Raw genomic sequence first — 25,392 nt, forward strand, 5'->3', positions numbered from 1 at the left:
GCAGGGATCCGGATCGCACGCCCCTCCCTGGCTGCCCCAGGGACTATTACCCGGCTTTGGACGAGTGCCATCAGCCCCAGCAGGCTGGGTTCTGTTCCACGTGATTCCCTTCCTCCAGGAACCAGGGGACGCCCTGGGCCACATTCCCTGGTGGCAGAGCACGAGGGGGACCAGTCCCACTGCACCAGCTCGTCGTAAGCCTCTCCACGTGTCACAATCTACTCACATCTTATTGGCCAAAGCAAGTCACAGGAGACCAACCCAAAGTCAAGAAGCGGGGTGCCCCCTCTGCTAACCCTGAGGCTCTGGCAAAGGTGCAGGGGTGGAGACTTGGGGCCACTAGCCCCATCTCCCCCCTGGCTAGGCCTGGACACTGCTGTAGTCTAATTCCCTCTACTCTTTTCAGGGCATATAATTTTTATTAAATTGGGTTTGTAATGTATTTTTTTTTTTTGGTTGTTGTTATTAATCTCTGTTGCTTATTTAATATACTGACATTTACCCTCTATAGATACTTTTCTTTTCCATTAAATATACTTGAAAACATGCTATGTAATAGCTGCAGAATCAAAATCATAAAGCTTTGGCTTAATTTATCGAATTCTTCCTCTAGAATATTGAGGTTGTTTCCAATTCTGGCCACTATAAATGACAATGTGATGAACATCCTTGTGCAGAAGCTCTGAGGGCATCGGAAATGGCCATTTCACACTTCTGCTTTCCCCCCGCCAGGTCCCACCTCTCTGATGACAGCACACTGAAATCCCCCCGGAAGAGCCTCCTTCCCCTTATTCGGAGTCCACGTAGGTCACGCAGCCTCCACCAGGGTCTTGGTGCCTAAACATGAAAAATTTCCCGCTTACTAAAACACAAATAAAAAGCTGGCCCAAGCCTGGCCAGGCAGTGATTGGTTAAAGGGAGGCACATGACCTGAGGCGAGCCAATCAGAGTGAATCCTGGGACTCCTCAGGAGCTTCTGGGAAGAGACTTTTCTCTATTTCTCAGACTCCTGCTTCAGCAGGTGCAGGGCTGAGGTGCTGGTCGCCAGAGGCGAAGCTGAGCCTGAGGCAGAAGCCAAGGTGTGGGAGAGCAGCACCCAGAGATGAAAAGAAACCGGATCCTGTTCACACTGAGCCTGTGAACTCAGCTGGAACTGAAGCCGCATCCTCTGTCTTTTGTTTTTTGAGCCAGTGCATTATCTTTTGTTGCTTAAGCCAAGTTAGGCTTTCTGTCACTTTGAACGGAAGAGCTCTGGTCTTATTTACTTCAATTTCTTGAGCTGGAATTACCGAGCTTCAAAGGACATAAGGCTTTTTAAGGTCCTTGGTACCTCTTCACATATTGCTTTCCACAGAGTTTACGCGAACAGTGCCACAGTGTTGAGAGCTTATGTTACAAGTATTAGTATATTTTTTTGGAACAAATTATATAGTTTTAATTTTTTTAATGAGGTGAAACACCTTTCACATGTATAGGACATTTTTATTTCATTTATGAATTGATATTTGCTGAATATGAACAATTAGTCTTCATATTTTTTGAAATCTCTTTAAACATCAAAAACATCGACCCCTGTCAAATCTTTCACCATCTTATTGTCCTTAGATTTCCTTGTGTTCTAAGGTAGATGAATTTTTCATTTTAATGCAGTTACAATTTTCCATGTGTCACTTCTGTTTCTTCCATGCGTTGGAAGGCTGCCTTCCCTACTGTATATCAGGTCAATATGGACCAGATTTTCTTCTCCTTTTAGAAACCCACCTGCATCGGGCCCACCTAGGGAGCTTGCTAAAAATACCGATTTCCAGGCTGTACCATAGAGTCAGAATCTCTGAGTAAGCCCCAGTACCTGCATTGTTAGTCAGCATCTCAGGTAGTTTGGGTGAAGTTTAAAGTTGGAAAACTACAAAGAAAAAGGTGTGAAAAAAAGCACTTTATTTGATTTCCCCCCGAGCAGCTCCCTTTCCAGCACCAGCCACTTGCTAATTAGCCAGTTTTTCCAGGAGGGTCTGCAGGAAGAATTTTCTCACGCTTGAAGTGGCTCAAGGTTGGAGTGTGTGGCCAGGTCGTGAGGCTCTCCGTGACAGAAATGCCCAAGCCCCGACCACCGGTGTTTTGGGATCTCCGACTCCGGAAGGGAGGAGGTTAGATGAGAAGATATTTCATAAGGTACCTGAACCAGTGCTTTTTTTTTCCTCTCCAAAAACTCTCAGAAGCCTCTCCCCAGCTCATAGGGAACCCAAGAGGAATATACTTTAAAGGTGCGGTGTCAGGAATAAGAGACTGTCTGTTTGGCAAAAATAACAGGAAGGATGGACCCCCGCCCCCCGGCGTGCACAGTGGCCTCAGGGAGCGGCAGCAGCAAGCACGGGGTGCCTTCGTCCCTTCCACGACCCCAGCCCCGTCCCAGGAAGGCCCGATGCTCCCCACAGCCCTGGCGGCCGGCGGCTGCGAATGCGGGCACCTGTTCCCATTGCCCCCCGCCCAAGGAGCGCGCCAGAGCCTCTGGACTTGTCCCAAGTGCACGGCAGGTGCACAGCGGCAGGTGCCAGGACAGGACAACCAGCTCTCCAGAGCGCTGGCAGCCGAGCCGCCAAGCCGGAGACCCGCGCCCTGGATGTCGTGGGGAGAGGGGGCTGAGGGGGGTGGGGGCCGGGGAGGCCCTGGACCAGGTCCACACACCCCCTGCCTGGCCTCGTCCCGCCGGGGCGCCAGCCCACCTCCAAAGCGCATCACGTTCTTGTCTCCAGCCAAACTTCCGTGCTTTCTTCCCTTTTCTTCAGCCTCCCCCCAGCCCCTCCCTTCTGAAATCAGACTCAAATGCCCCCTTTGCTCCCAAGTCCTAAGAGATCAGAAACTGGAAACGCTTTCTTCTTCCCAAGTTCCCTTTTGTTTAAACTGCTGCAGGGAGCTGAGCACACAGGCTCTTCCTCTTGCTATCTAACTTCTCTAATGAATTAAGGGCCCAGGGTGCCCCCGGGTGCCTCCGAGCCTCTCTCTTAACCGTGCCTGCAATATGGCAGATGCTTGGTGCTTGTTGACTTGATATCTTATGAAACTGTCCTTTGAAACCTTTATTTGCTGATGCCCCACCGTTCACAGCGTATCAGGTGACATCAAACCTCTATCTAAATAAACGACCGCCAGTGGCCCACCGGGGCGGACTCACTTCCGAGGCTGTGTTGGTTGCCAAGAGGATTTACCCAGGGGCACGACCAAGGCCCCTGCACCCAGGGGGCCCACGCTTTCTCGCCCTTAACCTAAGAATATCTGAGTGGAGGGGGCCTCCTTGACTTCCTCTCATCCCCTAATTTTACAGGGAGGGAAACCAATCCGGAGAGGAGCTCGGCATTGCCAACGCCTCCCCAAGAGCAGCATTCATTCCCGCCAGCTCCGGGACCCTCGTGGTGGGCAGAAGGCGCAGCCCAGCCCCAAGGCACCTCCAGCCAGCCCGTAGCTTCCTGCCCGGCTGCTGCCTCCGGCCCGGGAGCCCTCCCCTGCTCCCGCCAGCCCCGGCAGGTCTGACCTCCATCCCTGCCCATCCCCGGGGCAGGAGCAGCAGTCCCTCGGCCCCAGCTGGCCCCGGGCCCTGCCCGCCCTCCCCTGCCCTGGGGCTGGCTCCCACCCACTCCCGGCGGATGGCGAGGACAAGGGAGATGGTGGTGACGGTGACGTGGGCAGGGCCCATGGGGCCTGTACAGGCTGGGCGCGGCACTTGAAAGGCTGGGTGCTGGGCACAGGGGTCCTGAAGGCGAAATGCTGTCTTCTCAGATCTTCCCTGCAGTGTGTGGGGTGACTTCCGAGCTCCTGGACCTTGGGGCTCTCCCCTGGCCAGCACAGCCTGGGCTCCCCAAGCAGTGATAGGAGTCTCACAGTCTCCATTTTGTCCAACATAAATTCCTAGGAAAGAAAAGAAATCTCCCTCACCTGACAGCGCCTTGGCCCCCGAACGCCACTTCCCAGGGACCAAAGCACTGGCCAAGCTTGGCCTGCATCTCCTTTAAAGCTTGCCAGGGCTCTGCACATGGTGAGATACCATTGCCACTTGGCAAATGGACAACTGAGGCTCAGAGAGGTTAAGCAACTTGCCTGAAGCTACACAGCTTAGTAGTAGCTGAGCTGGATGACCCAGAGCCCAGGACCTTCTGTGATTTTCTGAATGGGTCACTTGCCGCTTCCCATTGCTTCCTCTAAGAAGCCAGCCCTGATTGCCCCCAGACTCTCCCGCTGAGGGGATTCATTTCTTTAAGGGCCAAGTGTCCCTTTATCTCCCCCACCTCCAACTCTTTATCTAGCACAATGCCGGGCACACAGGGGTGACTCATTAAGTGTTGGTTGAGTGACTAATGGATGTAGAACTGTCTGTGATTGTTTCAGGAAACCCCTGGGACGACCTGGCCACCATGTGATTTCTTCTCTTTCCTTGGGAGCGAGGTGAAATGAATATACTGTGACTATGTGGACAAATGCGCCCCGGCCCAGACAGTATATCATGTGTATTCCAATGTGAACGTGTTAGGCTCCAGGGGACACCGATGATGTCGACTTCAGTGTGAATAGAGGCCCGGGTGTTGGGCCGGGCAGCAGCCTAACACCGTCAAGGGCCTGGAGGTGTCCTTCTAACTAAGGCAGTGGGCGGGCTTGCTCACTGTTGGCCAGCACTACTGGACACTAAGAGGGGCTTGCCCACAGTGTGCCAGAAGAGCTAAGCATCCGGTTTGACAGCTCCATCAAACACGCCTCCAATGAGACAAGTAAGTGACGACCTAGGATGAAGCTCGTGCTGAAGATGGCAGACAAGAGAGGGTGGCAAGGACACCAGGTCACGCCACACCTGAAACCCACCCAGCCACCAGATCACGCCACACCTGAAACCCACCCAGCCTCTGAACTTCTGTTCATACAGGGAAGGACCTGGTCTATTAGAATAGCCAAAACAATCTTGAAAAGAGCACCAAAGTTGGAGGACTCACCCTTCCCAATTTCAAAATTTACAACAAAGCTAAGATACTTAAGACAGTATGGTACTGGCATAAGGATAGACATGTAGACCAGTGGAAACAAGTCCAGAGCAATCCTTTACCTTGATGGTCAATTGATTTTCCACAGAGGGTTGGGACAATTCAATGGGGGGAGATAATCTTTTCAACAAATTGTGCTGGAACAATTGGGTATCCTCATGAAAAAGAATGAGATTGGACTTCTACGTCATACGACACACAAAAATTAATGAATAATGGATCATAGACCTAAACGACACAACTATAATGATAAAATTCTTACAAGGAAAACATAGGCTAAATCTTTGTGACCTTGGATTAGGCAATGGTTTCTTAGATATAACACTTACAGCACAAGCGACCAAAGTAAAAATTAGATAAATTGGACTTCATCAGAATTTAAAACTTTTGTCCTTCAAAGGACACCGTGAAGAAAGTGAAAATACAGCCCATAGAATGGGAGAAAATATTTGCAAATCATGTCTGATAAGGGACTTGCATCCTGAACATAAAAAGAACTCCTAAATCGCAACAATAAAAAAGCAAACGGCCCAATTTAACAGCGGGCAAAAATGTGAAGAGACATTTCCCCAAAGAAGATATAAAATAGTCATTACATACATGAAAAGTACTCAGCTCATTAGTCATCAGGGAAAGGCCAATCAAAACCACAAGGTACACTTCACACTCACAAAGACAGCTACATTTTGAAAGACAGGCAATAACAAACGTGGACAAGGGTGAGGAGAGATTGGGACACCTGCACATCACAGGTGGAAGTGGAGCACTAGGCAGCCACTTTGGAAAGCAAAATGTTAAACGTGGAGTTAGCACAGGAACCAGCCATTCCACTCCTAGTTAAGCACCGAGAGAGCTGAAAACTTACGTCCGTGCTAAAATGTGTACATGTCTGCTCACAGCAGCATTAGTCAAAATAACTAATGAATGGAAACTGCCCACGTGTCCATCAAATGATGAATGGCTAAGCAAGACGTGGTCTATCCATCAATGGAGTATCACTCAGCCATAAAAAGGAGTGAAGTTCTGACATATGCTGCGCCATGGGTGAACCCGAAAAACGTGATGCTAAGTTAAGTAAGCCAGGCATAGAAGAACAAATATCATATGAGCACCCAGGAGAGGAAAATCCAGAGAGGCTAGAAAGTAGATGAGTGGGTGCCGGGGCTGGGGCGTGGGGATGGAGAGGGACTGCTAATGGGTGGTTTATTCTGGGGGTGATGAAGAGGTTCTGAAATTAGATAGCAGTGATGGTTGTGCAACTCTAATGTACTAAAAACATTGACTGTATACTTTAAAAGGGGAAATTTTATGGTATACGAATTTTATTTCAAAAGCTCGTAATTTTTTTAAAGATATACCCTGTTATTGAAGTCCGTCTGATCAAGCGTCTTCTGCCACTGCAGCCACAGCCTCGGAGCCGATCTGGGGCTCCGGTCACAGTGGGGTCAGTGAGGTGGGGCCGCTCGGTGGACTGGACCGAGGAAGGCTCCCTCCGAGTCACCGAATGCCCCTTCCTGCATGTGCAGTGTGTGTGCCGGGTGATGCTCGGGGGTTTGTGTGTGTGTGTGTGGTCAGGTGTGCAGGGAGCACCCGTGTGTGCCTGCACGCGGGTCTGTATAGTGTGTGTGTGCGCATGTGCATGTGAGATGGGCGGGCAGGAGCTCCCCTGTGCCCCCTCCGTTGCTGCACCGAGGAGGTGCTCATGGCAAGTTTGCTGAGAGATGGAAAAGGCCTCTCGCCACCTGCTGTGCAGCCTGGCACTGCGGCGAGGGGGTGAACGGGGCTCACGCCCGCACACGCTGGGAGCCCGGGGAGGCCTGTGGCCAGCAGCCTCACCTGGATCAGGTCGAGCTTGGAGAAGAGGCCCATGCTCTTGGGCAGGTCGTGGGCAAAGGGCCAGCACTGCTGGGCCATGGCGTCGATGGCGAGCCGCGCGCAGCGGAGCAGCTGGCTCTGTGGGGGAGGCGGAGGGCTCAGGCCCGCTCCTGGCACAGCTGCCCCCAGCTACACCCACCCCCCAGAAGGGTCCTGGAGCCAGGAGCCACCTCCTCGTCCTGCTCTGAGTTGCCCTCCCTGCCAAGCGGGGGACCAGCCCCTCTGTGAGGGTCCTCCTGGCTGGAGACGCAGGGGGTGCAGGCCTGGGGGCAGGAAGGGGCTCTGTAAAGTGCAGCCCATCCAGCTCCCACCCTAAGCCCCTTGGTTGGGGGCCAGCAACCTGCCGACCCCAACCCTCATGTCTTTACCCACGCGGGTCCTGTGGGCCAGGTCGGTCCAGACCTGCGGAGGTCCTATTCACTGACCGTACCCTGCCCTGCCAGGTGCCCAGGGCTCGCCAGGGCCACAGGAGGCCTGGCTCAGCCTTGCTCCAAGTGTCCTCCCAGCAGCCCCTGAGGCCGGAGGGGCACAGACCCTGGCCCTGGTCATGGTGAGGAAACGGGGACCCCGGAGGGCAACTGGACCACATTCTCAAGGCCAGCAAGAGCCAGAGCAAGAGCTCAAGTCCCGAAACCCTGGCCCCTGGTCAAGGACTTTGGCCATGACGTACTCTCTCTGAACTTCACTTTCCTCCCTGTGGAACCGGCCTGGGTAAGTTTCCACCGAGACTCAGGCAGCCGGCTCAGGGGCAGGCACTGCCGAGCACGGGCCCCGCAGGGTCCTCGCGTGAGGGTGGCTGGAGACAGCACCAAGTAGCCCCCGGTGCCTTCGTTTCCTTGTTAATCATACACCTTGCACGAGGGCTGCCTGCGCAGCCGGGGCCCGGCTGTGGGTTCCCGGCCTGGTTCTTGGCAGAGCTGGTCCTTAACTACCTGTGGTCTCGGTTTTCCTGTCTGTAAAGGAACTTCTGCTCCATTTTCGAGGCCCCTTGAAAGCTGACAGCCTCCAAGGCGCGGTAAGCAGCGTGTGTGCCTGCTGGGGGGCATGTGTGCCTGCATGTCTGTGCACGTGGAAATGCGTGTGCCCAGGTGTGCCTGTCCGCGTGCCTGTGTGCGAGTGTATGCGTAAGTGTACGCTCTGGGAGCTGGGGGTGGGGTGGCCGGGAAGGCAGCCCCCTGCAGCCCCCGTCCCCGGGCCGGCGGCCTGGACTCACGCTGGCGCTGCTGCTGCCTTCCCGGTAGGTGGCGCTGCACTCCGCCTGCCGCCGCGGCTCCTGCTTGTGGTGACACTTCTTCTGCAGCTGGCACAGCTGGATCTCGAGGCTCTGGGAGGAGGGCGCTGGGTCACCTCGCAGCAGCGGACCCTCCCGGGCCTTGCCCCTGGGATCACCCCCAAGGAGCCCTCTGGACAACGAAGGGAGTGGGGGGCACAGGGGCCCCTGGGGGAAAGGACCAGGTTCTGGGTGGCAGGGGCCATTCAAGGCTCCAGGGGGGACGGGAAAAGGCCTGTCCAAGGGGTTGGAATCCCAACTTGGCCCCTGGAGCCCCGTCTTCCTGCCTCGGCGGCCACCGGGAGGACGCTCCATGCAAAGCCGGAGGCCTGCTGCACTCCAGGCGAGCCCGGGGCACAGGCTGTGGGCCCCGCTCCCTGCGCAGGCTGAGGTCAGGGGAGGCAGGGTGCCCTGGCCCGCGGGCGCTGCGGTTCAAGGCGCCAGGCCACGTGCTCGGAGCCTTGGTTTCTTCACCTCGGAAAGGGGAGAGGAGAGCTGGGACTAAGGCGCGACTTTTAAGAGGGCGCTCAAAACCTCAGTAATGAAAAAGCAAAACGAAACAAAAAATAAAAAACCTCGGTAATCAAGATAAATAATACCTTGAGGCGATGTTTTAAAAAATGTAAACCAATACCAAAAATATCCATGATGAACACAACACCAACATTTTTAAATAAAGACGGGATCTAACCCTGCACTTGCCACAAATCGCCTTACTCCCCTCACCCTGCACCCAGCCCTGGGAATAAAAGCACTCGCCTCGAGGTGCTGCGGTGAGATTTAAATGAGATACAGCACAGAGAGTGCCTCTTCCAGAGCGCAGCATTCCAAGGAAAACAGAACCCATGGTGGGTACAAAATTGTGTATTTTTGCAGCGGTGTCACTAGGGGGCAGAGGTGCGCGTCGAGCAGGCGACAGTGGCCCCTGCTTCTTCCTTTCCCCCTCTGTGGTTCCAGGCGACAGCTGCAGTGGGCATCTTTGGGAGCCATGCCGTGGCCAGGACAGTTCCTCTGCTGGAATGCCCCGCCCTCCTGGTGAAAATTCTATTTACGCTAACTAAAAAAGGGTGGGCGGAGGAAATGAAGTTTGGGGGCACTCACTACAAGATGAGCAGTTTGGGGTTCAGCTCTCTTGGCACAACCCTCCCAGCTAGGTGTATTGCCCTGTTGCCCCATTTGACAGATGAAGAAACCGAGGCTCAGAGAGGGTACAAACATGCCCAGCGCCACACGGCTAGGTGGCAGCTGAGCTGGGATTTGAACCCAGAACTTACGAGGTTTCTACCACACAGAACAGCTCTCAAGCACACGCTCAGCCTCAGGAGAAGCCCCACGTGGGCCCAGAAGAAGGGGTGGGAGAGTGGATACGGAACAAGCCTCCAGAGCGAGGGCTCCCTCTGGGCCTTCCTCTCAGCAGCCCACCCCTGCTCCAGGCCTTCCCCGGGTGCAGGGAGCAGGGACCCGGGACCCCCAGCCCCCGGCTCTTCGGGGCCAGGGCACGGGCCAGGTCTCGGGGCGCGGTTACCGGGACTAGAGCCCTGTGGCGCTCCTCTAGAGACCGCAGGCTCCGGCGGGCGGCCTGGCTCGTCCTGCGGAAGGCCTCCAGGAGCTCCTGGGCGGCCGGCCGGCCTCGAGCAGCCTGCCGTAGTGCTGCACCACGGCCTCCGCCCGCGCCTCCGGCGGCTGCGCCCGCTCCTCGCCGCCTGTGGAGACAGCACCGGGGTGGGGAGTGGCGCCCAGAGCCGGGGCTGAGACGGCGAGGGGGCGCGCCTCTGCCGGGGCCCCGGATTCCAGCTGGAGCCCCGAAGATGACGGTGCCAGTCCACGCGGGCTGGCTTGGCTGGAGACCACCAAGGGCGGCGGCAGACGCCCCCGAGGCCAGGCTGGACTGGGGAGCCTGCGAGTAGGGGGTCAGTTGACCCAGGGAGTGGCCTGCTCTGGACGGAACAGAAAGGCTCCAAAGCAGAAGGCCGCCTCGGCTCGGGGTTCAAGGCCAGCCTTCCAGCCCCACGCCCAGCAGCCCTGCCCCACCCTGGCGTCCAGCCACTCCCGTTCCCAAAGGCACCCTGCTGCTCCCGCAGCCTGGAAGGCCATCCCCCTTGGCTGAACTCTTGCACATAGTCTGAAGTCCCAGGAGAGGTCACCTCCTCTGTGAAGCCTTCCCTGAGCCCCAGGCAGAGTCCTCAGCGCCAACAGCCGCTCCTCTGTGCCTCATTATCACACTATGCAGTCCGACAGACCCAGCCCCACCACTTCCTGGCTGGGTGACCTTGGGCAACTTCCTTAACCTCTCTGAGCCTGGGTAAAGAAGTACTCAGAAGTTCAAGAGGAGGGGTAAAAAAGATGGACTAAAGAAGTTAGAGTCAGTATTTAATAAATGCTCAAAATTATTTTTGTCAATGATGTTCAGATAATAATGATGATAATATGTCTATGTTTGTCTCCCCTACCTTTTCTACCAAGTTCTGACACAAATCATGATTTTAAAAAACACAAAACAAAAATCCACCTCAAATGCCTCTGTAATTTTTGTTAATAATAGCAAAACCAACAAAGACACCTCCCCCCAAAACAAAACAAAAACCAAAATGCTGCTGCTAATAATGGTGATAGCTAACATTTACTGGGTGCTAACTAGCAGGCATTGTGCTTAGCGCTTATAAAGCATGATTTATTCTAATCCACTTAATTGTTGCTATTCTCATGGACCAGATAAAGAGACAGAGACCTTGAGAACTTTCCAGAAGCACTCTGCTACCGTGGTGCGGTGGGTCCTGGACCAGGCAGTCTGACCCAGGCACCTGAGCCCTTCCTCAGCACCGTGGCCCAGCCTCCGTGGACCCCCATTCCACAGAGAAGGAGCTCGAGGCTCAGCGAGGCCACACGTCACGCCGCGGGGAAGCCACTGAGCCACCTGAGGCTGGCGAGGGGACAAGCTTTCCTAGGAAGCTTCATACGTACCCTTGGGAATTTTCTCCAGGACCTTAATCAAATAATCTTCAAAAAGCTTGTGCTTCTCAACCTCTCTTTTCAGTTTCCTCTGCCTGTTGAAAGACAACGGTCAGAGGCAAATGAGAGAATGTGGCTGGAGGCGCCCGGGGACCTCATACGGGGGCCCGCTCCGCACTGGGCCAGCCACTCGCCAATTTATCTGTGACTTGTCAATCTGTCCTCCCACCCATTTGCCTGCTGAGCACACTGGGACACAAGCAGGTCAACTCGGTGCCTGTGGCAGGCCACAGGAAGGGGCATGGGGGAGCGGGCAACCTCAGGACCCGTCCCGAGGCTGGGCAGTAGCTGCCGGAGCCCCCTCAGGAGTCAGCCGGCCTCCTGCCAGCGGGGACCTTGGGCGAGGGGCTTTGCCTCTGTCTACCTGGGTTGCGCATCTGTAACAGGGGGTACGGGCTGACTGCAACCAGGCACGAGGTGCCTCGCACATCGTGGGCACTCAGGGTGAGGTCGGGGACACCACCCAGCCCCTGGACGGGAGACGGTGGGTGCTGGTAGGCTGGACTCTTAGGCAAGAGGAGTCTCCACTCTGCCACCTGCCTGGGCCCAAAGTCAAGGTCAGAGAGAAAAAGGGCAGGAGGGCTCCCAGCAGTCAAGGGCAGAGCCGGGCCTGCCCACACCCCCTAGGTTCTCGGAATGGCTGCTGAGTGTCCCGGAAAAGTCACTCTGCCCCTATGGGCCCCATTTTCGCATCCATACATGCCTAAACATTCCAGAAAAAATTCCCTCCCCACAAACAGCACGTGGCGCCCACTGTAAGCCATGGTGGTTTCTAACCCTATTGGGGGTGATGGGCCCCTTTGAGGATCTGGTGGACAGGTTGGGCCTTTTCTTCATAAAATTGCTCACAAACATAACTTCGCATCTTTTATTTTTAAGGCGGCAGCTGGGACTGAACCCAGGACCTTGTACATGGGAAGCAGCTGCTCAACCACTGAGCTACACCTGCTCCCACAACTTTTGCCTCTAATTTAGGCTTTTGTGGGCAGCCTGAAATTCAAGGGTCCACAGGGGTCAAGGATCCAAAGCCTCCCCCCAGCCAGGGAGGCAAGCTCCTAGGTTGACTTTGAGAAGAGCTGAGCGGATGGTCCAGAGTCATGGCCACAGGTAGCCTCTTTCTTCATAGTTGAGTCTCGGCCCTGGAACTGGCCCAAGGTTCAAGGGCAAAGGGGGTGCTGCAGCCGTGAGACTGTGGGCCAAGCCTCTGGCCCCTCCGCACAGTCACTCCTCCCGATTTACTCCCAGGCACCCTCCCTCTGTGTCCACGCCCTGGCCTGGCCTCCCGGTCATCTCTGGGTGGTCCCAGCCACTTGGCCCAGTGGGGCTGGCATTGGCCTGGGGTGTGGGTCAGGGCACGGGGGACCTGGCTCAACTCGTACTTGGCCTGGAGCTGGCGGAGATGCTGCCACAGTGCCTGCAGGTCCCCTTCCAGGTCGCCGGAACTGCTCAGGCCAGCGCCCAGGCCCATGGACATGGCCACCACTTGGTCACCTCCCCGGGCCTCGCTGGGGCACGAGCGGCCTCATGAGCCAGGAGGAAGGCAGGCGGCCACAGCAGCTATCACAGCAGCTGGCCCTGGAGGCCAGAGTTAGCATTCGCACTATGAAAGAGAAGAAACAGAGGCTCGGAGGGGCTGAGACCCGCTCAAGATCATACAGCTGGCAAGTGGCAGGGCTGGGTTTGTGCTTGGGGCTCATTAGGTCCAAAATCCTGAGTTGTACGCCAGCTGTGGAGTGGCAGAGTGTGTCATTGTGCAGTGGCATTATTGCCCACCCTATGTGTCCATTGCCACCCCACAGCTGGTATGGCCCTGCCAGCGCCAAGTCTCAGACCCTGAAGTCTGGGGACTTCTGACAGGTGCTGACTTACAACAATGAGCAAAGAGAGGCCAGGGGCAGGGCTGGCTCAGAAAGCAGGGCTCATAGCAGGAAGCCTTTGTCCTCTGTCCCTCTGCCCACCCACCCACCTGCCCATACTTTGTTCATTTAGGCAACAGCTCACACTCTAAGCTTATACAGGGCTCAGGGAGCATGGGACAAGGCCTTTGGACAAGTTCATGGTCAAGCTGGGAAGCTTCAACCCAGTCTTGAAAATAGTTCCCCAGCCATTTGCCTAAGGCTGGCTCTTAATGGAGGCCAAGGGAAAGGAAATCTTCTCGAAGCTCGACACTCACAGTGTGCCTGGCCCTCGCTGGGCCCGTCCCCAGGGGAGGGGGGAGGGGGTGAAGCAGAGGGAGAAGGTCAGCCTGTCCAGCCTGGAGCACTGGCCATGGGGGCAGGGTGGGGAGGAGGAGGAAGGGCCCGATTGACTCACCCAAAGCTACGGGAGCATCAAGCCACAGCCAGGCTGTGACATCACAATGCAGGCTTCTGTCCTTGTGATGTGCCCATTGCAGGCTCCACCTGTGGGTGGGGGGACCAGATTCTCCCAGTCCCGTGCCTCTCCTCCGCCAACCCCCTGGTTCAGATCCTGGGGAAACCCCTTGGGTTACCTCACTGGAGGCCTGGGGGCTATTTTCGTCATTTCTTTCAGGGCTGGTCATCGTGATCCAGGCATGGTGCTTCCTGATGCCCCAGAGCTGGCCTCCCACGGGGCTCCCTCTGCCAGCCCCTTCCCCCTGATTTTGGATGACTGCAGCACAGGGGGACACTCAGCGACCCTGAAGGCTCAGCCGGGCTCACGGCTCAGGACCAAGCCTGGCCGGGGGCAGGGGAGGCAGGAGACAAAAGAGACCTTCTGGAGCTGGTCTGGGGCCCGCCCTGGCCTTGGGCTGGGCTCTGCTCTTTGCTGTTGTGGGGAAGGGTAACGTTTAATTTCACAAAGGGAGCTGGAGCCGGCTCTGCTGTTTGAGGAGAGAGGGTAGGGCTTCTAGTGGCTTTGGTGCGCCAAGAATTTGAAAAGTGGTGCGGAAACAAGGGAGGGCCAATGGTGAGTGCTGGGGGCGGGGCCAGAGTGGGGAGGGCCAATGGTGAATGCTGGGGGCAGGGCCAAAGCGAGAGGGCCAATGGTGAGTGCTGGGGGCGGGGCCAGAGTGGGGCGGGCCAATGGTGAGTGCTGGGGCGGGGCCAAAGCGAGAGGGCCAATGGTGAGTGCTGGGGGTGGGGCCAAAGCGAGAGGGCCAATGGTGAGAGGTGGGGGCGGGGTCAGTAGTGAAAGCGGAGCCAAATTTGAAAAGGGCGCCAGGGGTGAAAGCGGTGCGGAGCCCACCCAGCCAGCGGGAGTGTAGGGGATCCAGGAGAGGGGATCAGAGCGGGAACCGCCTGAGTTAGTTAGACCTCTCGGATAGGCTGTAACCCCTGAAGTACCCAATCAGTGGGCATAGGGGAGGGACCCGCGTGTTAGGCTCAGGGTATAAATATCACTGCTTCTGGTTGTTTAGCGGGGCGGCCATTTTATCTAGGTTGAGCGCTCGTTCTTGCAAGATCGTTAATAAAATTCTTTTCTAAAATCGTTAATAAAATTCTTTTCTAAACCTCCACAATCAGGTGAGCTTTTGTTTTGTCCCAGGGGCAGCTTTCTTTCTAACAGCTGTGGAGCCCTGTGTTCCTGGGGGAAGCGGGACCTGGTCCCACCCCGATACCTGCCCCCTGCAGGGGCCTGCTCACCCGCCGGGCCTTCCCCGCAGAAGCGCCCACTCATCCAGAGCCCGGCCTCCCGCCACAGCCCAGAGAGCGCTCCGCTGGGAAGGATGCTGGGGGTAGGGAGGACGGCAGTGAAGGCAGAGCGGAGGCGGGAGCCTGGGCAGGGCAGGGCTGAGGGAGGGAAGGGTTTGGGTCGAGAGCTGGGGCGGCCAAGGGCAGGGCTAGAGGGGGTGGGCTCCCTGGGACAAATCCCGCAGCTCGCACTGGTCAGCTACTCCCCTCAGCACCTGCCAGCCCAGAGGTCCCTGAGCAGAGGCCAAGGCAGCCGCCTGCATCCCCCCGCCCCGGCGCTTGAGCCCATCACAACTTTGTTGAGCCTCAGCAAGGAGAGAAGGCGAATGGGGCCCTGGGTTCCGACTGGGGGAGAAGGGTGGATTCACGCACAGGTGATGTCACCCAGGGGGAGAAGCTCAGAGAAAGGGGATCAGATCCTGTCTGGGGGTGGGAGTGGGGAAGGAGGGAAGAAGTGCCTCCCCACCAAGTTGATGATGCCTGAGAACAAGAATTGTTTTTTTACATTTTAAAATTTAAGTTAATAGATCACAAAGAACGTTACATTAAAAAACATTAAAAAAACATAAGAGGTTTCCACATTCCCTACTCCTCGACCCTCCCACCCCATCATTTTGGTAAATTGTATTTTTTTGAGGATATATACATCACACAAAAAATGTTACATTAAAAAAATGAGGTTCCTGTATCCCCCCCACTCCCCCTACCCCACTCCTCCCACACCCCACTCCTCCCACACCAGCAACCTCCCCCGTCATTGTGGCACACTCATCGCACTCGGTGAACACATTCTGGAGCACTGCTGCACCACGTGGATGATGGTTTACCCTGTAGTTCGCACTCTCCCCCAGTACACTCAGTAGGTTAAGGCAGGATATATAAAGTCCAGCATCTGACCCTGCAATATCATTTAGGACAACTCCAAGTCCCCCAAATGCCCCCACATCAGATCCCTCTCCCTGCCCTCAGCAACTACAGTGGTCACTTTGAGAACAAGAATTAAGGAGGAGAGGTGAGGTGGGAAGGCATTCCTGCCAGAAGGAACAGCAGGGACACAAGCTGAGAAGCACCCGGCAGCACGTGTGCGTGGCCCGTGGGGCTGTCGGCTGACCCTGAAAGCAGAAGGTGACGCGCGGGCTGGGAGTGGTTGGGCTGTGGCTTGAGACGCGGTCAGCAGGGCCCAGGCGAGTGGGCCAGGCTCCCTGGTGGCCTGCAGCAGAAGCAGAGCAGGCTACTCGGGGCAAAAAGGGAAGCAGTGGCAAGCTACAGGGGAGGCAGAGAACCAGAGGAAAAGCTGGAGACCGTTCTGAGAGGACCCACAGTTCAGTAGCTGCCACGGCAGCACTAAATGTTGGATCTTAGTTTCAGGCCTCACGCCACCCACGTGGAGGTAGGTAGACCGGCAGCTGCAGGGGCCGCGTTTGTGCAGGCCCGGTTCAAAGCACTTGCCACATGGGGTTAATCCAGTCCTCACAACACACCCGTGCAGTTGATGCTGGTGCTTCACAAGTGGGGAAATGAAGGCCCAGAGAGATCAAGTTAACTGGCCAAGGTCTCCTGGTAGAGCCAATGAGCTGAAGTGTCGATCTCGGGATTCCAGGAAAGCCTTTGAGATTGAGTTGGCATGGTCCTGGATGGGATCTAGCAAGGGAGGAGAGAAGGTTCAAAGGGGCATTATTGGGACACATGCAAAATTTGGAATGTAAACTAACCTTTGTACCAGTGTTAAACTTATTGACCTTGATCGTTGCCTTCCAGGTGGTGACATAGTGAATATCCTAGCTCTTAGGTAATGTGCATGACAGAATTCCGTGTTCACGGAGCGTGATGTATGCAATCTACACTCAAGTGTTCAGAAAATGGATTGAGAAATAGAGAGGGGGAGAGAGATGGTTAGACAGGTGGATAGAAAAGTACGGCAAATGGGATAAAGTGTTCAAATTGGCGGACCTGGCCATCTGGGGGGTAGGGCTATGTTCTCTGCACAGGGCTTGTATTATTTTTGTAACTGTCCCGGAAGATTGACAGTATTTCAAAATAAAAATTTAAAACAATAACAACAACAAACCCAGAACTTCAGTTTCCGGAAGCTCCCGGCCCTAAACCACTTGTCCCACAGCCACAGGAAGGGGAGTTGCAGTGACGATGGAGCCTGATGGAGCCGCTTGCTTCCCTGTGAGGCTCCTTTGTCCAGGAAAGAAATGTCCCGTAAATTACCCCGAGAGCAAGCGTTTGGGAGAGCGACTATGGCTGCTCTGGAGACACATCTCCCGTCAGGCCCCAAAGCAGCGGTGACCAGCCTGCTATGGACTGGCCAGGGCCTGGCTCTTCACCGGAGGGGTCTTTTTGAATCCTCAAACCTTCAAGGTGGTAGGAGCATTTTGCAGTTCCCTTTTTCAGATGAGAAAACTGTGGGTCTGCAGGGCGGGGTGACTTGCCCAAGGGCACGCAGCTAGAGAAGGTGCGAGATGACAGCACGGGCTGTTTAGAAGTTATCAAGAACGGCGAGACTGCGCGGCATAACTCAAGGCAAGCGCAGCCTCTTCTGAGCAGGGGTCTGCGGCTGCGCAGGTGCCAGGCTGGGATCTGAACCCCCATCTGGGGATCCCAGAGCCCTGTCGTTTCACTCCACCCCCCCACTCTCCTGCCTCAGCCTCTTCCCAGCTCTGACTCCTCCTCTTCCTCCTCCCCCTCCCACCCCCATCCTTGTCCCAGCAAGCTGCCCACCCCACCCCTCTCATTAGGGGAAGAATCATGGGCTTTCCTTTAGAAAGACGAGACCCAGGACCAGAGAGAGCAGGAGCTGCCAAGTTCACAGCCATGACGAGGGGCCCGGGTTGCAGACCCGCAGCCCAGCCTCTATCCCCTGAGCTTCGGGCGAGAGAAATCCAAGGCAAGTCTGTCTGTTACCGACAGCTGGGAACACTGGGACCTAAGGGCGGGCTTCAAGGGCAGCAGCGCAATTAAATGGCAATATTTCAGCCTTAACGAGCACACGTGGGGCTGGAATTTGCCCCCATGGCTTGGGACTCAGGACACAGCCTTGGGGAGGGCCAGGTCAGGCCTCTCGCCCCAAAACCCAACCCCGCCTGTTCTGCAACCCCAAATGCCCCCAACGGGGACAAGGCCAGCCCCCTACCCCCAGGCAGAGGTGGGGCTCAGGATGCAGAGCGTGGGGTCAGGCACCTGTTTGACCTTAGGAGAGGCCATGACCTCTCTGAGCCTCAGTTTCATGAAAATTAAGTGGGGACAACAGCACCTAACATTGAGTTAATCCACATGAAATGTGAATTTAGCATCTCATTTTATAAAAATAACTCGTGTGCGTGTGTGTGCACAGAAGAAGACCTAGAAGGATTGGACTGAACATTTTAGGCCTTACCTTAGGGGCAGAGGATGGGGGACGCTTTTACCTCTTACTCTTTGGGAGAGTGTCTGCTCCAAGCCTGCAGAAAGGCAAGCAGCACGGGGGTTGGAGTAAGGCGGGGATTCCACCCGCTGTTCCGTTTCCTGACTGCCCTCCTCTCTTCTCCAGGGGATCACCGTGGCCGAGGGATTGCACAGGAGCCTTTCCCGAAAGAGGGAGGGATTGCAGGAGACGAGCCCTAACTCTGCTGCTGGGGGGCCTGGCAAGGCTGGCTTCGGGAAGGCTTCGGGGAGGGGTGGACGAGGGCGTCAAGCACGGCCCACTGACACTGCCTTACGTTTGCTGAGACCTGGCAGCCCCCGCCCCAGTGGAGGGAGAATCTCGTCCCCCTGCCCCCCATCTCCCCACACACTGCAAGAGGAGGCAAAAGCCAGAGTGTTCCCAGGGCCGTTCAGCCGGGCTGGGCCGCTCCTCCTGCCCCCAGCTATGCGGGTACCCACTGCCCCTGGCTCCTACCTTGACCTTTGCCCCGCTGCCCGGTGCCAGGGCAGGCTCAGCTCTCAGGTCCTGGGACCCTGGGAGGGCAGCTCTGGTCCAGCCTTCCTGTGGAGACAGGCTTTGGCCATGGCCCCAGAGTTCACCCGTGGGAGCCGAGCCTTCCAGCATCCATGCCGCTGACACTGCCCTCCCTAAAGGGGGTGGGAGGGGGCTGCTCTGATCACAGGGCCGGGCGGCAGCCAGAGACATCGCGAACCATTTCCTCTCGGTCTCAGAACCATAGCCTTCCCCGGCGGAATCTCTGTGGCAATCCGGGGAGGCACGCAGCGGCAGGAAACAGGGAAGGTTTCTAGGTTCGGGTCATGTCTCCTCCAGGTCCAGCTGGGTGTCGTCGGCCAAGTCACCCCCCTGCTCTGAACCCAGAAGATCCAAGGACTGAAGGTGGCTGCTGGCCAGCAAGGCCCACACGTTCTGTCCAGAATCTCCCTGCTCCCTTCTCTCCACTGGCCCACCCTGGTCCAACCTGGACCACCCAGCGGCCAGAGGGAGTGCGTCTCAGGGTCAAAGCCAATCTCCCCACTTCCCTGCCGCAAGCCAGAGGAGTGCAGGTAAATGTGGAACCACCTGCCGCCTGCTCCGGGGAGAAAAGCCTTGATTTGTGGCTTTTCAAAGCTACTGACAGTTAACAACGAGTTTGCAAAATTCCTGATGATTAACAGTTGGTCTCACCAGCTGGTGCGGCCGGCCCTATCCACCACTGCTTTCAAACCCTCCAGTAATTACTAGGTAATTACAAATGAGGTTCAGGCCCTGGCATGTGCGACCCTAAATGATCCGGCCCTGCCCTGGCCTCTCCTCCCACATTGGCCTTTCTGTTTCCCCTTCTGACCTCAGGGCCTTTGCACTTGTTGTCCCCTCTGCCTGGAAGTGCTTTTCTGCCAGCTCTTCACAGTGTCCGCTATTTCTCATCTTTCAGGTGTCAGCTCAAAGGGCCTCTTCAGAGCAGCCTGCCCTGACCACCCCGTATCCCCCAGCTCCAGCTCACTCTCGGTAACCTCTGCCTTGTTTGCTTCTATTTTAATATCCATCACTCCGGATTGTCTCCCTTCCCACTGAAACGTGATTTCCACGAGGACAAGGACTGGAACTAAATCGTCCCTGTTTAGTCTCAGCGTCTAGCGTAGTCCTGGACACGCAGCAGGCCATCCATAGACAGGGGTACAAGCAGAGACAAGCGGCTTTGGGTTGGAGTCACGGCTCCACTGCTTTTGGGTAACCACTGGAGAGTCACAACAGCAAAGTCCTATTTCCTTATCTGTAAGGGGGGCGACTAGCAGTGCTCAGCTCGGGGGCTGTGAGAGCCCGATGACGGCACACGAAGGCACGCAGGACAGGGTGTTACCTACCAGGGCCTCAGGAAGTGAGAACGGCCGTCCAGTCTTGCACATAGTTAGCAACCAGGCCACTACTTCCCTCTCAAGGTAGCCTCGTCCATCTCTGGGCCACTCTGACCACTAGAACATCTGTCCTTCCTTCTACCGAGTGCAAATTCGTCCACTGGCAGTCCTGGTTCAACTGCTTGGGGCCCCCTGGCCTCTTCTTACAATAACCACTTCACTGATGTTGGAACATGGATGGACAGAATCGCCTTTGGGCAAGGGGAGGACAATGAGGACAGGCGTGACCTCCCTCGGCAGCCCTCTCCACTGACCAGCGGTGACCCTGGCCAAGTCCCTTACCCTCGCTGAGCCTCAGTTCCTTCCCCTATGAAATGGGGTTAGCAGTTGTACCAGCGCATCTGACCACGGCGGGGCCTAGGGCAGCTGATCCACATAGAGCACGGAGCCCCTGGCCTGGTGGGTGCTCCTAAACAAGGGTGCTGTCGTTGTGTTAGCGCTGCCACTCCCCCTGGCACGGGGCCACGCCCAGATCCAGTGCCTGTGGCCATTTTCCGGGTGGCAGCCGTCTCTGGATAAGGCCAGGGCCCCCTTGAATCTCTCCGGCTGGGAAGAGGGCTCGTCTTTGGGTCACTGTCCTCCCCTCCACCCCCAGCCAGCGGGCTGTCCCTCGTGGTAGAGAAGAGGCCGGCGCAGCACCTGCCCGCACCTTCACCAAGGGAGGGTCCCTCCCTGAGCCCAGCCTGGAGGGAGAGGCCCTGCTCTGGGAACACCAGCCCCTGGGAAATGGGCTCCCCGGAGCCTGGAGGGAGCCTCCCAGCTGGGGCAGCTTCGGCCAGCCACCTGGGTGGCCTGGACCTCTTTCTTTAATCTTGTTTTTTTTCCTTTTTTGAGGGTGTCCTGATGTTCTTAAAAATGCTGACAGTGGTGTGAGCTCAGCAGGGGATGCCAGGAAGGAGCCATGGGAGGAAGGAGGAGCATGGGGCCCCGAAAGCCACGGAAGAGGAAAGGAAGGAGAGCGGGGGGTGGACCTCAGGGTCCCGGGCTTCCCCAGCCCAGGGCTGTGATAGGAAGAGCTGGCTGGCTGACCTTCCGGCTCAGGGTCGTCTGGGTGGCCTAGTCTGGTACAGGAGCCCTTGGAAGGCAGAGAGTTTTCTCTGGTGGTGGGTGGGCTTGGATGTGAGCAGGCTGCTCACTGCTGAGGGGGGGCACCCTGGGAGGCTGAGAGGAGCCTCCGGGGGCTGAGAGCGCCCGTCGGCAGTGGAGAGGAGGAGGGAGAGCCGTCCTGGGCTGCGAGGAGCCGAATCTGCCAGCCGCTGAGCAAGCCTGAGTACCCGCGGGAGAGATCCTCGAGTTCAGCCTTAGGACTCCCGAGGGCGAGGACCCGCTCAAGCCCAGGCTTGGGCCACGGAACCTCTGGGCCGGTCCGGGAGAGGCCTCCGAGCCCGGCTGAGGGTCTGGGCTTGAGCCTGGGAGCTCCGGCCGTCCTGCTGGCCTGAGGTGCAAGGTCGGTGTGAGATTCAAGGTCTTCCTTTGACCAGTCCCAATTCCAAGTGCCCCAACCCTGAGAATGTTCATATCCAGACGTAACCTGGGGTGCTTCCCGGGGCGGGGAGCAGAGGAGGGCCGCGGAGTGCACGCTGGGCATGCTGGCGGCGCCGCTAGCCCCTGCACGTAGAGGGGCCCTGCTCTGAGCAGCCTTTGCCGTGGGGGGCAGGGGTGGGGCCAGGGCCCGGGACAGGCTTCCTACTGCTGACCGAGCACGGTGGCCCTTCTCCAAAGGTCTGTGCGTCTGTCCTGGCTCCAGAGGCTGCCAACCTTCTGACCCAGGAACGGATGTCTGGGTCCCAGCCGAGGTCAAGGGACCTGCTGGCACTTTCGGAGGGCAGCCTCTGATCCCAGAGTCTACAGCAGTGGTTGAGCCTCCGAGGTGCCTCTGGCCTGAAAACGGGACCCCGCCTTAAACAAGGAGGGGGCCAGTCACCCATCTGCTCCTCTGGGCCCCTGCTGCCCTCAGTTAACCACCCCTCTCCTGCACTGATCCTGCACATTGCAGTTTACAAAGCTTTCTGCAGCAGGCTCTCACGGACGCTCAGAAGGGCGCTGCGCCTGGTTTAACCGTCTGCTGTTGCTACACTAAAACCCTTAATAATTTTTGAGCCAGAGGCCCCCGTGGTGGATTGAATCATGCCCCTGACCAAAGGTGCAGCTCCTAAGCCCGGGGCCTGTGGTGTGAACTCATTTGTAAGTAGGATCTGCAAAAATCCTATTAAGAGGAGGTAACCTGAATCGGAGCTGGCCTTACACGGGTGAGTAAGCAAAGGAAATTTGACATGGAAGGACAAGCCACAGGAGGAGACAGAGGAGGCGGGTGGCTATGTGGCAGAGGCAGAGACGAGTCCCAGCACGCCACCGCCAGGATGCCACAGACCTGGGAGGAGGCCCGGTCTGCAGGAGGCGGTGCTGGATTTCCAGCCTGGGAGCTGTGAGTTGATACCTTCCTGTTGTCTGAGCCAGCCAGGCTGTGGCATTTTGCTAGAGCAGCCCCAGCAAACTAAGATAGCTCTGCATTTTTGTTTTGCTCTGGGCCTCCCAAATTGTGAAGCCAGTCCTGATCTCACCTTCAGCCCATCTCAGCAGGAGGACATGGCAAGCACACCCACTGTATAAAGAGGAAGGAATCTGGGGCACCTCAGAGCGTAGGGGCCCCTGCACCAGGGCCTGGTAATATTGCTTCAAAGAAATGGCATTGCCCCCCAAGACTGGAGGGGGCCCTCCTCTCTGTGCTCAGAGGCCCCCACCCACCATTTTCTTGCAAAGCAGCCACAGAGCCGTAACTTCCCGAAGCTCATCTGTGAGCGTGGGAAGCGTGGGGCGGGAACTCTTGCTTGCAGCCACATCCACAAGACCCAGCCCAGTGCAGGGCGCGTGCTCCTCAGTAGGCCCCCGATGTGTGTCATCGAGGGGACAGAGCATGGGCTGAACCTGGGGAGGGGAGCCATGCCCAAGTCTCAGGTCAGTGAGCGGCAGAGCTGGGGTTCAAACTCAGGCCAGCTGACTCCGAGTCAAGTGCTTCCCATCGGGCTATGCAGCTGCCTCCGATTCTGTGCCCTGCTTCTGGGAGCCATCTGCCCAGGGGCGCAGGTGATGCCACGTCCCTGTCCCCTCGAGAGGGCCAGTGGCGAGAGGGACTGGAAGGCCCCTTGCCCATGTGCTGAGCGTAGCGGACACTGTGGGTGCCCCGCTCACGGCCCCTTGGCCTGAGCCCTGGCCGCCCAGCGCACGCCAGCACCTGCCTCTCCTGCCTGAGGACTTGCTCTGGCTGCCAAGCCCCCTTGTCCACAGGTAGAGGCCACAAATGCCAGGAAACTAGTACCCTCCCCCCCCAGAGCAGGCCAGGCCGATGACTGGCGGCTGTTGCCCCCACTCCTTCAATGGGACCACCCTGCAGCCTCAGCTGCACCCTGACTCCCAGCGGTCCCCAGCAGTCTTCGGCTGCCCACAGGGGCCAGTGGCTCAAGGACACTCCCTCTAGAAGCCGACACCCCTTCCCCGTCCTGCTTCTCTCTTCCTCTAACCGTCTTCAAATAAACCTCCAAATAAACCGTGTCAGCTCAAATCCGTGTCGCAGGGTCTGCCTCTGGGAAACAAATGATGACAGTGCCTGGCAGGTCCCCATCGTGGCCTCATTCTTTCTTCGGGGCTAACAGGCGTTTCCTGGGTGTTGTCAGTGGTGTCAGTGTCTGGGGCAAAGGAGTGTGGCTGCGTGGGCTGGCTGTCACAGAACCCATTTGCCCCTCTTCCTGGGAACAGGGCTGGGAGGTAATTCCCAGCCTGCCTGAAGCAAGATGTGGCCCGTGTAACGCGCGTGCGCCTCCTCCGGGCTTGGCCGATACAAATTTTCCACTTGCCACTTCCATGCTCTGTCCTCTTCCACCTTAACACGGTTGAGCATGACGACCTGGAAGACCGGGCACAGGGAAGGGGTCCAGAATCGCTGCTGGGAGGAGAGCCGCTGGCCGATTAAGAACAGTGGACTTGGCCCAATGGATAGGGCATCCGCCTGCCACATGGGAGGTCCGTGGTTCAAACCCCAGGCCTCCTTGACCCGTGTGGAGCTGGCCTATGTGCAGTGCTGATGCGCGCAAGGAGTGCCTTGCCATGCAGGGGTGTCCCCTGCGTAGGGGAACCCCACACGCAAGGAGTGCGCCCCGTAAGGAGAGCCGCCCAGCGTGAAAGAAAGTGCAGCCTGCCCAGGAATGGTGCTGCACACACGGAGAGCTGACACAACAAGATGACGCAACAAAAAGAAACACAGATTCCTGGTGCCACTGATAAGGATAGAAGTGGTCACAGAAGAACACACAGCGAATGGACACAGAGAACAGACAACTGGGGCAGGGGGTGGGGGAGCAGGAAAGGGGAGAGAAATATATAAAAATAAAATAAATCTTAAAAAAAAAAAAGGACAGCCCCGTGGAGAATTTTCAAGAGAAAGGAATAAACCACTCTTGTGTTTGAGCCATTGTATGTTTGGGGGCTTATCTAATTTAGAGGGCCCGAGGCTAGGCCTCAACTCATCCTGACTCAGTTCCATGTTGCCTGGGTGCCATGAGCAGGTCATTTAATCTCCACCCAGATGGCTCCTAGGAATCAGTCTCCCCATTTTATGGCCCAGGAGACTGAGGCCCAGAGTCACATAGCTGGGAGGTACCAGGAGGAATTCAAGCTGAACCTGAACCCCAGTTTAAAATTCACAGAAGGACAGATTTTTCTGGCTCCCTTTCCCTCCACGTCCCTGTCCTGGACCCCAGTCCCCACAGGGCTCTGTATGGCCCCCAGGCTGGTGCTGAGAGCTCCCCCCCTGGCCCGTGGTACCCCGGGGTACCTCTCCCCAAGGCCCTGGGGGCATTCCAGGGGCTGATGCCGGGTCACCGAGGAGATGCCTTGGCTAGTCCCCAGTCTTCCCATCTTTAGGCTAAAGTTCCTCTCCCCAGGGAAGCTATACTTGGGACACGATTTCACCAAAATATTATTCATTGCTTATATGAAACTCAAATTTGACTGGACAGCCTCTATTTCCCGGATGACCTCACCTGCAGGACCCAGCCGAGGTAGCCAAACGTGTAATAAGGAGTTTCGAAGGGGCGCTCACGGAGGCGCGGGCGAGGCAGGGCTCCGACCAGGGGAAACCAGGCGGCCCTGGGAAGTCGACACCTCCGCAGAGCCAAAGGGGCAGGGCAAGGAAGTGAACTGGAGCCTGGGGAGAAGCCACCCAAAGGAGCTGTTGCCACAGCGGACG

The 25,392-nt window shown here is 56.8% G+C and overlaps 1 protein-coding gene and 1 long non-coding RNA gene across 2 annotated transcripts; one reads left to right on the plus strand and one right to left on the minus strand.

Annotated features, from left to right (window-relative positions):
- Window positions 1–1,915: 1,915 nt before the first annotated feature.
- CCDC197 (coiled-coil domain containing 197) lies at window positions 1,916–13,423 on the minus strand. The gene is given in 8 exon segments (XM_058292255.2): window positions 1,916–3,900; window positions 6,858–6,974; window positions 8,110–8,220; window positions 9,692–9,786; window positions 9,789–9,869; window positions 11,128–11,210; window positions 12,555–12,775; window positions 13,349–13,423. Coding segments are annotated over 7 exon segments (1,104 nt in total). The 5' UTR covers window positions 12,650–12,775; window positions 13,349–13,423; the 3' UTR covers window positions 1,916–3,378.
- On the plus strand, window positions 7,614–10,556 carry LOC139438633 (uncharacterized). The gene is made up of 2 exons (XR_011648273.1): window positions 7,614–7,911; window positions 8,138–10,556. It is a non-coding gene; the product is annotated as an uncharacterized lncRNA (long non-coding RNA).
- Window positions 13,424–25,392: the final 11,969 nt, after the last annotated feature.

This window comes from Dasypus novemcinctus, chromosome 3, assembly GCF_030445035.2.
Source record: "Dasypus novemcinctus isolate mDasNov1 chromosome 3, mDasNov1.1.hap2, whole genome shotgun sequence".
NCBI classification, from domain to species: domain Eukaryota; kingdom Metazoa; phylum Chordata; class Mammalia; order Cingulata; family Dasypodidae; genus Dasypus; species Dasypus novemcinctus.